Source organism: Callorhinus ursinus, unplaced genomic scaffold, assembly GCF_003265705.2.
Source record: "Callorhinus ursinus isolate GAN/ISIS: 27379988/994484 unplaced genomic scaffold, GSC_fseal_2.0 scaffold77, whole genome shotgun sequence".
Taxonomy (NCBI): domain Eukaryota; kingdom Metazoa; phylum Chordata; class Mammalia; order Carnivora; family Otariidae; genus Callorhinus; species Callorhinus ursinus.
In genome coordinates, this window is record NW_027397139.1 from 292,477 (window position 1) to 302,618 (window position 10,142).

The following is a 10,142-nucleotide window of genomic DNA, read 5'->3' on the forward strand; positions in this document are numbered from 1 at the left end:
ATTGAAAATTGTATAATTAAAAAAAATCTTTGGGGACTACTTTTGTATTTAAATATTTTGATAATACTTTAACCATTTCCTTAGTATACATTTCTAGATCTACCACTGCTTCATAAAATATTATTGAGACTTTTGATATTCATTTCCAAATTGTCAAATGGAAAAGTTGTGCTAAGAATTTTCAAGAAGCCCAATCCTTAAAATGGGTATTACCATTATTCTTTACATTTGCCAGTTTGATACGCCTAACAGTATTTTACTTCTATTCTATCTTAATTTTTAATATATTCTTTGTCATTTGTATGAAATAAACTTTCCAAGACTTTTGTTTATATTTTTAGATTGGTATTTGCCTTTTACATTAAGGACATTAAAATGTTTGATATGTAATAAACTTCTATTGTGAATGTTAAAAAAAGATGCTTAATATCACTAGTCATCACATTCATTTATTTGTCTATTTATTTATTCATAAATATGGAATGCTTTGCAAATTTGTGTGTCATCCCTGTGCAGGGGACACGCTAATCTTCTCTGTACCATTCCAATTTTAGTATATGTGCTGCCAAAGCAAGCACAGGGAAGTATAAATTTAAATGACAGCACATTATCGCTAGAATGGCTTAAACTAACATGACTACCCAGACCAAGTATTGTTGAGGATATGGAGCCATTGGAACTCAACATGGGATGGCCACCTGGGGAAACGGTCGGCGATTCCTTATGAAGTTGAACATACTCCTAGCATACGACCTGCAGTCCCACTCCTATGAATTTGCCCAAGAGAAATGATAACATGCCCACATAAAGACCCACACACAATGCTCGTAGCATTGTTATCCATCATAGTCCCAAACTGAAAACAACAGAAATGCCCATCAGCTGATGAATGCACAAATAAATGGAATACTACTCAGCAATAAATGGGCACAGAATATTGACACACATAACATTATGAATGAATCAAAAACATTATGCTAAGAGGAATATGCCAAGCACAAAAAGATTACATACTACATGATTCCATTTATATGAAATTGTAGAAAAAGCAAAACCAGAGTGGCAGAAAGTAGGTTGGTTGCCTAGGGATAGATTGGGAAGAGCAACTATAGAAGGGTCACAGGGTAACTTTCTAGGGCAACAGAAATGTTCTAGATCTCGACCATGGTATTATTATATGACCTTATGCATTTGATAAAACTCAGCACACTATGCACTTGAAATGGATGAATTTTATTGGGTAGAAATTATACCTCCATTAAAAATAAACCTTAACACTGATGGTGGCAAAGATGAAAAGGCAGAGCCTGGATCCAGTAAAGATGGCTTCGCTAAGCAGCTAAACCATGCCAGCAAACATTCGGTTCCAAATATCTTATTTTCAGAGGAAAGTACTTTTCTGAACAAAAGTAAACACTGTTGGTCAACTTTCCATTTCCTTGCTACTGAAAACGATCTTCAATGCAAGAGGGTGCCCCTCCCACATCACAGGTCTGCTGCTGATCATATCTTGATCACACATATGGTGTAGTCACCTGTTCACATTTTTCAAGGAACCTGGGGGTAGGCAGTCTAGCTTTTCACAGACCCAGAACACTGAACATGAGACTTGGTCAAGTTGTTAGTTAAAACCACATTCGTTTCTCAGGGCAAGGTGGATGAACCCAGAGGACGTTATGCTAAGTGAAATAAGCCTGATGCAGAAAGACAATCACTGTATGGTCTCACTTATGTGTGGAATTTAAAAAGTCCCCACTCATATAATTAAAAAGTGTACCAGTGGCTGCCAAGTAAGTTCTGGGGGATTTAGTGTGCAGAATGATGGAAATAATGAGTAGCTCTGTGTTGTATACTTAAAATTTGCTAAGGGGGACACCTGGGTGCCTCAGTGGGTTAAGCGGTTAAGCATCTGCCTTCAGCTTAGGTCCGGATCTCAGATCCTCCCTGGGACTGAGCCCCGCGTCAGGCTCTCTGCTCAGCGGGGAGCCTGCTTCTCCCTCTCCTTCTGTGCTCTCTCTCTCTCTCTCTCTCTCTCTCCCTCAAATAAATACAATCTTTAAAAAAAAATTGCTAAGGGGATAGATCTTGAGTGTTCTCACCACAAAAATCCAACAAGATAGTAACTGTGAGGTGATGGACATGTTCATTAACTTGATGGCTGTGATCATTTCACAGTGCAAACATATATTAAATCATCCGTGTTAAAAAAAATCACATTGTACAACCTCAAATGCATACAATCTTTATTTGTCAATCATACCTCAATAAAGCCGGGGGAAAAAATAGAAATATTTAAAAACCACATTAGTTCCTGTTTCTCAGGCTTGAGCTTTGGCTTTCTGGTAGGCTGCCTGCAGAAATGATCCCCAGCCATTCCCCCCATCTCTGCAGATACGTGTCACTTCTCCCAGCAAGTCATGGAGTCAGTCTACTTCTCATTTCCTCGAATCTGGGTTGATCTTCGGATTTGCTTTCACCCAAAGAATACGGTGGAGTGACACCGGGCCACTTCCAGGCTGAGGTCCTGCAACCAGCAGCTTCCAGTTTTGCCTTCTTAGGATCTAGCCACCATATTAAGAAGGCTGGGATCATTTTGGAGGGCAGTTTGGCAGTTTCTCGCAAAGCTAAACATACTCTTACTATATAAGTCTGCAATCACACTCCCTGGCATTTACCCAAAGGAGGTGAAAAACTTACACCCGCACAGAAACCCGCACGCAGTTTTATTCATAATTGCCCAAATCTGGAAGCAAGTGTTCAGTACGTGAATGGACAAACTGCGGGACATCCAGACAATGGGATATTATTCAGCACTAAAAACAAATGAGCTCTCCACCCCGAAAAGATGCGGAGGAGGAAACATAAAGGCATATTACTGAGCGAAAGGAGCAATCTGAAAAGTCTACCTACGGAATGAGTGCAACTATCTGCAATTCTGGGAAAGACGAAGCTCAGGAGGAAAGTGATCAGACTTCCCGGCATCCAGATTGCCCCCACCCCCGGGGTGGGGGGGCGCCTCTCCTCCTTTCCCTCCCCTGCGGCTGTGGCTGTCCGAAGGGGAGTAATAAGGGACGGAGAAAGTTAGCTGGCAAGGGGAGGGAGCCAGACTCTTGCTTAAGGTAGGGGAAGCTCTGATTTCAGAACTTCCTCAAACATCCCACACCACCCAGCGGAACTGGGGAGGGATCGATTGATGGAGCCCCCCTAATGTCCCAGTCCAGTAATTTCAGAGCAGTGTGTGTGGGGGGGGGAATCCCAGGCATGTGATGCAAATGTGTGATCAAACTCAGGCACAGCCCCTCTGCCAACTTCTCTGCTAGGTGGATCTGCTATGGAAGATAAAAGTCACTGCACGACATGCTTTGCAGGACTGTGAGAAGTATTTTAAAAATGACCCCTACTTAGCACAGGCATAAGCCCTCAATAACGACTGGGTGTTTGGGTTGGTTTTGTTTTCTTTTGTTACTACAAATCCCACCACATCGAATTGATGTGTGAACACCTGCGTTTGTGATGTGTGAGTGTGCCAATAAAATAAAATCCTTGAAGTACAGGGCTGGTAGAAAGGGACGGTGCATTTTGCCGCACCCACCCTTGCAAAAGGTTGGATCCATTTCACATCCCCTCTTCCAGGGGTGAGGTTGCTTCTCAGCCACAGGCCAGCAACGCAGCAAATCACCCAGCGCTTTGATCTTTTACCAATTCATAGGTGAAAATGAAAATGTGTATTCCACGGCCTTTTAACGTCCAAATTCTTTTATTATGAAAAGACAGCGTATCATACGATGCTATTTCAGGCGCATGTGTGTTTCTTTTTATACGCCGACTGTTTTTTCTGTTTCGTGTTTCTAGAGAATATTGGTCATTTCTTAAAAGATTTCACTTATATTTCATACCTTAAAGGCAGTCATCATCAATGATCAACCTTTCCTTTTTCACTCTTTTTCTCATCTTGCCTGTGTGTTGTGGGGGTATTCCTTTAAATTGCTATTTTTAATGGTGCGATTACTCATTTATATGTGAAACATTTCAGCACTCTCTTTTATATCTTCTTAGGTATTTTAAACGTGCTTAACACATCACTGCACCAGGATGAATCTTTATGAAATCACCACACTTTCGGTGTTTTTCTGGTTTCTTTTTTTTCCTTTTTACACTTAAATCTTTGATCCAGCTGGAATTTACTATGGGTTTGGCCATCTCTTAAGCTTTTCTTAAGAAAAGCTTACATCAACCGCTGATTGATGTAATTTGCAATTTATTGCCCAGAGAGGTTGACACCCTTTTTCTGTGTTTATAAGTCCCTCGAATTCCTTTCTTCGTGAATTGTCCTTGTCCGTTCGTACCCTTGTGCGTTCTTCTAATGAGTATTTTGTGGGTGAAAATAACAAAATTGCAGGTGGGCCTTTATTGAGCACTTGCTGTGTGTGTGCTTGCACCATTCTATGGCCTTACACACATACCTTTCCTTTGAACCTCATCACAGCCCACGTGATGGATGGGAATATTGACCTTAAAAGCTGATGATGGCACGAGTTTCCCAAAACCTCAAAGCTAAAATGTGACCTTCTGGAGACTGGAATCCAGGTGTGATGGGGGACTGCAGATTCCTCGTACCTGACCACCCGCTGTAGCAATTAGTTCTACCGTGGCTATATGGAGATCGATCGGGAAGGGACACCAGTCGGATTGCAGGAAACCATCAAAAGTCCGTTGTGGGAGGGGCGCCTGGGTGGTTCAGTCGTTAAGCATCTGCCTTTGGCTCAGGTCATGATATCAGGGTCCTGGTATCAAGCCCTGCATCGGGCTCCCTGCTCCTCGGGAAGCCTGCTTCTCCCTTTCCCTCTGCCGCTCCCTCTGCTTGCGCTCTCTTGCTCGCTCTCTCTGTCAAATAATTAAATAAAATCTTAAAAAAAAAAAAAAAAGTCCGTTGTGGGGAACATGACACAATGGGGACTGGAGGTTCTGGAGATTGGGTTAATGGCTGGGGCCAGACTTTAGAACCCGGCGGGGGTGTCATACAATAAGAAAGAAGGATGGGAGAATTTCCTAGGATCATGCCACCGCTTTCAGGAGAGCTTGAGGTTGGGGAGCCCTTGGGGGTTGCCACCAGCTGAACCCACAGACATAATCCTAGGGCTTTAGGAAAGGAAATTTCTTCAGTAGTTGGTGGTCCCACGGTGCAAATGCCGATCACCCGCATCCCAAGGATGCTGAACGTGTTTGACTACCTTCTTTCTTTCCCCTTCCCCCTCTCCCATCTCCCCATCAGCCAACGTGGTTGGCTCAAGCTCTGAAATCTATCCCGCCCCCGTATCCATCCTCCAGGTCAGGTCTCCGTGACTCCTCACTTTGGAAGGAAATGTTCAAATTCCGGTGCCTACAGGTAAAGCTTCCTAGAACAGAGCCACGTGCACTTGTGAATTGCGTGGATAGCAGCTCTCCTGCCGCGCCAGCGCAGGCTTAGATAAGTATCTCACTAATACTGACAGCCCTCGGCACAATCCCACCAGCCCAGGTGATCTCTCTACACCCTGTAGCCAGCCATGCCTTTGTTAGTAGATTCTGTGGCACCGCAAATGGGGAGGCTTAAAACAACAGAAATTTATTCTGTCACGGTTCTAGAGACCAGATGTCTGAAATCAAGGTGTCCACAGGGCCTCGCTCCCTCCGAAGGCTTTAGGAAAGAATCCTTCCAGAGGCACCCGGGTGGCTCAGTCGACGAAGCGTCTGCCTTCGGCTCAGGTCCTTATCCCAGTGTCTTGGGATCTGGGATGGAGCCCTGCATCGCTTCGGGCTCCGAGCTCAGCGGGGAATCTGCTTCTCCCTCTCCCTCTGCAGCTCCCCCTGCTTGTGCACTCTCTCTCTCATAAAATAAATTTTAAAATCTTTAAAAAAAAAAAAAAAAAAGAACCCTTCCTTGCCTCTTCCCGGTTTCTGGTGTTCCGAGCAATCCTTGGCATTTCTTGGCTTGTAGATGAATCCCTCTGATGTCCACCTCCATCTTCACATGGCCACCTTCCCTCTGCGTCTCTGTGTGTCCTCTCCTTTCCTTGCAAAATGCCATTCGTTGGATCTAGGACTGGAATCCAGTATGACCTCATCTAATTACAACCACGAAGACCCAGTTCCCGAGTGAGGTCACGAACCAACTGAGGTTCTAGGCAGACATGAATCTGGGCGGGGGGAGGGGGGGACACTATTCAACCCACTGCGGCCATCAGGAAAAGGGGGCCTCTGAGAGGAAGAGAAAGTTGAAGGGTGCTGTGGGGGGTTTATAAGAGCAGGCCAACAAAGTGACCGGCCATCTGCTTCTTCTCTTGGGCAGGTCAGTCACGTGGCCCCACAACGTCCCAGGGAGGCTGGGAAAGTGGAGAGAAGCACAAGGATATTTGGGGAGCCTCCCTGCCATCCCTGTCTGCTTGCTGTACCCCTAAAGCCCAGCGCAGCATCTGGTCCATAGGGGATGCTCAGTGAAGGTTTGTTGAATGAATGAATGAATGCATGAACACCTCCAGGAAGGTGAGGGTAAGGAGCCAAACAGGAAGATTGAGGGGCCCAATGCAGCAGTTCGATCCCTGGCCCACTACCCCGCTGGGAGCTGGGGATGGGCAGAAGCTGGAGGGGATTTCCCTGCTCGGTGAACAGCTCAAATCCCTCCCCTTTGCCGGACATCCCCAGAGTGGGGTGGGGCGGGTCCCAGGCAGGTTTGGGCAGGCGGAGGCCTCCGAGCTGAGCGAGGGCTGACGTTTCCTGTTCTCCTGGCTCCGTGGCTCGCCCCGCGCCTGCCAGCAGAGGCAGGGCTGATGCAGCGCCGGCTGAGGGCCATGATGGCCGAGGAGGGTTCTGGCTGCCCGGTGCCCCGCCTGCCCTGGGCGTCCATCCAGAAGGTCGCTCTGGCGGGCGCTGTGGTAGTTGTGATTTTCCTCTGCACCCAGCGCCTCGCGCAGCCGCGGCAGCTCGAGTCACCTGGGGTAAGTTGAAAAGGAAGGAGGAGAGAGATGCCAACCTGCCACCTGCTCCGGGAGCCTGGGGACCTCCGGGTGGTGCCTTGTGGGGGCGCGGAGGGGAGATGAACTACCGAGAAGAGAATGGGATCGAGGCAGAGCCGGGCGCAGACTGACAGAAGACCACCACCAAAAAAAAAGAAAAAAAGAAAAAAATAGAATGAGCTGGAGAAAAATCATCCAGGAAGATCTGGTGGGGGAAGAATAGGGCCAGAGACAGAGCCCGAGCAGGCAGATAGGGCATGGCTGCCCTGGATGTCTGGGCTGGGGCGTAGGGAATGTCGGTTGAACCCAGGAGGTAAATCCCGGGTGGGGATCCCGGGTGGGGAGGTTGCTGCTGAGAAAGGGGCTTCTGATGTGGGCATGGAAAATGACTCGTCTTTGGTGTTCCCCCAGCAGGCTGACTCAGAGGCTGCTGGGGGCTTCACAAAGCTGGGAGAGGGTGGGTTCGGTGCCTCTGAGGGCAGGGGGACCCACACCGCTCTTCTAGAAACCCACCACAGGGACCCCCCTTTGGGGGCTGCGCAGGCGGGGCGGGGCGCCTTGCAGCGGAGAGAGCAGGTGTGGGTAATTTAGTTCAAACCTACTTCCTCTTTAAAAGATCTTTTTTAAAAAAGTCACAATTCAGTCCAAGGGGTTGAGAAGTGGGTAGGAGGACGAGCAGAGAAAAGAGAGGTCTTCGTTTAGGGGGAACTTAAAACCTTCATGCTTATGTGCCCACCGGTTTTCTCTTCTTTTCTTCCAGTGGGACATGGCTGAGCTCCAGCTGAACCACACAGGTAACCCCTCGTGCTTGTGTAGGAGGCAGAAAGAGAGAGGGAGAGAGAAAGAGAAATCGAGATAGACAGAAAGAGAAAGAACAAGAGAAAGGGAGAGAAAGAGAGAGGGAGAGAGAGGCAAGGTGGGGCAGTATGCTTCTGGCTCTCTACGACCTTACTTAAAGAGAGAGGGAGAGAGAGACAAGGTGGGGCAGTGTGCTTCTGGCTCTCTACTACCTTACTTAAAGAGAGAGGGAGAGAGAGGCAAGGTGGGGCAGTGTGCCTCTGGCTCTCTACGACCTTACTTAAAGAGAGAGGGAGAGAGAGGCAAGGTGGGGCAGTGTGCTTCTGGCTCTCTACTACCTTACTTTCTCAGTCCTTCACACTTTATCTTCTGCCTCAGGGAACTAAAACACCGCCCATCACGGTCTTCGGGCACCAGATTCCTTCATTCACCCCACAGACCTTAACTGAGCAGCTGCTGTGAGCCCGGCACTGTTCTAGGTGCCCCAAAGGAGAAGAGAACTCTGCTTCCCTAGTACCCATAGGCTCAGACAGTAAAAACTGGACCCACTAAATACACAGCATGCCACGGAGGGTACAACCCGCCTCTGATAGGTTTTACAGAAAAATTAAGCAGGGGAGGGGATTGGGGCGTGCCGGGGTCGGTTTTGCCACGGACAGCGGGGGTCCTCAGGAGCGGGCGTCCCTGAGAAGGTGGCCTTAGAACAAAGAGGTGGAGGTGGTGACGGAGCCAGCTGTTTGGTGGCCTGTGGGGAGGCCGTTCACCTCCCCGCCTCCCTCTAACCCTCCCTACCATGAGGCCTTTCCAGCTCCTCCCCGGAGGTTCAGATGCTGTGTTCATTCCATTTTGTAATGGAGGGAAACCCTGTTCGTCTTTTTCTTCTCTGGCACTTCTCTGGCTGCAGGGACATAATACGGTAGAGGGGGTAGCTTGTAACAGCACATTTCTTTCTCACACTTCTGGAAGGTGGAAGTCCAGTATCAAGGCACCAGCAGATTCGGTGTCTAGTGAGAACCTGCTTCCTGGTCTCTAGACGGCCAGTGCTCGCTTCTGCAGCACATACACTAAACACCCGTCTCTGCTCTGTGTCCTCACGTGGCCGACCAGGGGGAGAGAGGGCTCCACCCTCATGATCTCATCCCCTCCCAAAGGTCCCACCCAATACCGTGACCTTGGGGGTTAGGCTTCAACTGAGGAATTTTGGCCATCTGGGCTATAGCACGGTTTCCCTAAACCTCCGTCTTCCCACCTCCCTGACACTCTGCCTCCAGGACGGCGGCAGGACTGCAGGCTGCACTGGCTGGGAGGCCCAGCCCTGGGCCGCTCCTTCGTGCACGGACTGGAGCTGGACAACGGGCAGCTGCGTGTCCAGCGCAGTGGCATCTATAGGCTGCACATCCAAGTGACACTGGCCAACTGCTCGTCCTCCCTGCGGGCCACCACGCCCCCCAGGGCCACCCTGACAGTGGACATCTGCTCCCCAGCAGCCCACAGCATCAGCCTGCTGCGCCTCAACTTCCACAAAGGCTGTGTGGTCACCTCCCAGCGCCTGACACCGTTGGCCCAAGGGGACACGCTCTGCACCAACCTCACCCTACCTCTGCTGCCGTCCCCAAACACTGATGAGACCTTTTTTGGGGTTCAGTGGGTGCACCCCTAACTATTGCACCTCGGCCCAGATCCGTTGGGAGGGTGTGTTTTCTCTCTTTTTTTCTTCCTTTCTCTAATAAAAATGTTTTTTTCTTTGTGTATCTCTGTAATATAATGCTTTATAATAAATATCTATTTGGTCTTTGCCTTCATTTCTGGCACGGGGCTCCAGTGCCAGAAAACCCTTGGAATTCCCTAAGTGATGAGAGCGATCAAGGTGTCTTTTGTTATGTTAATGAGGTGACTTTTGGAAAGCCCTCCTGGTCACCTGAGATTTGGGGCCAGGTTGCCAGGGGAAACAACGAAGGAGTAGGGGGTTGGAACTTTCAGTTCCCATCACTTGATGCCTGTGTAATGAAGCGTCCTTAAAAACGCAGGAGGATGGGGTTAGGAGAACTTCGGGATTGGTGAAGGCATGGAGGAGCTGGGAGGGTGGTGCACATGGAGGGGGCTGGGTGGCTCGGAGCTGCCTGATTCAAATTGATTTTTTTAACTTTTTTTTTAAAGATTTTATTAATTTATTTGACAGAGAGAGAGCGCGCGAGCACAAGCGGGGGAGCGGCAGGCAGAGGGAGAAGCAGGCTCCCCTCTGAGCAAGGAGCCTGATGTGGGACTGCATCCCAGGACCTTGGAACCATGACCTGAGTTGAAGGCAGACGTTTAACCGACTGGGCCACCCAGGTGTCCCTTAAAACATTTTAT

At 48.6% G+C, this 10,142-nt stretch overlaps 1 protein-coding gene and 1 non-coding gene across 2 annotated transcripts; one reads left to right on the forward strand and one right to left on the reverse strand.

Annotated features, from left to right (window-relative positions):
* Positions 1-471: 471 nt before the first annotated feature.
* On the reverse strand, positions 472-578 carry LOC112815477 (U6 spliceosomal RNA). The gene has a single exon (XR_003205990.1). It is a non-coding gene; the product is annotated as a U6 spliceosomal RNA (small nuclear RNA).
* Positions 579-6,718: 6,140 nt separating this feature from the next.
* CD70 (CD70 molecule) lies at positions 6,719-9,552 on the forward strand. Its single transcript, XM_025861352.2, has 3 exons — positions 6,719-6,974; positions 7,753-7,786; positions 9,062-9,552. The coding sequence occupies exons 1-3, from the start codon at positions 6,807-6,809 to the stop codon at positions 9,448-9,450; spliced, it is 591 nt and encodes a 196-aa protein (XP_025717137.1). The 5' UTR covers positions 6,719-6,806; the 3' UTR covers positions 9,451-9,552.
* The last annotated feature ends 590 nt before the right edge of the window (positions 9,553-10,142 follow it).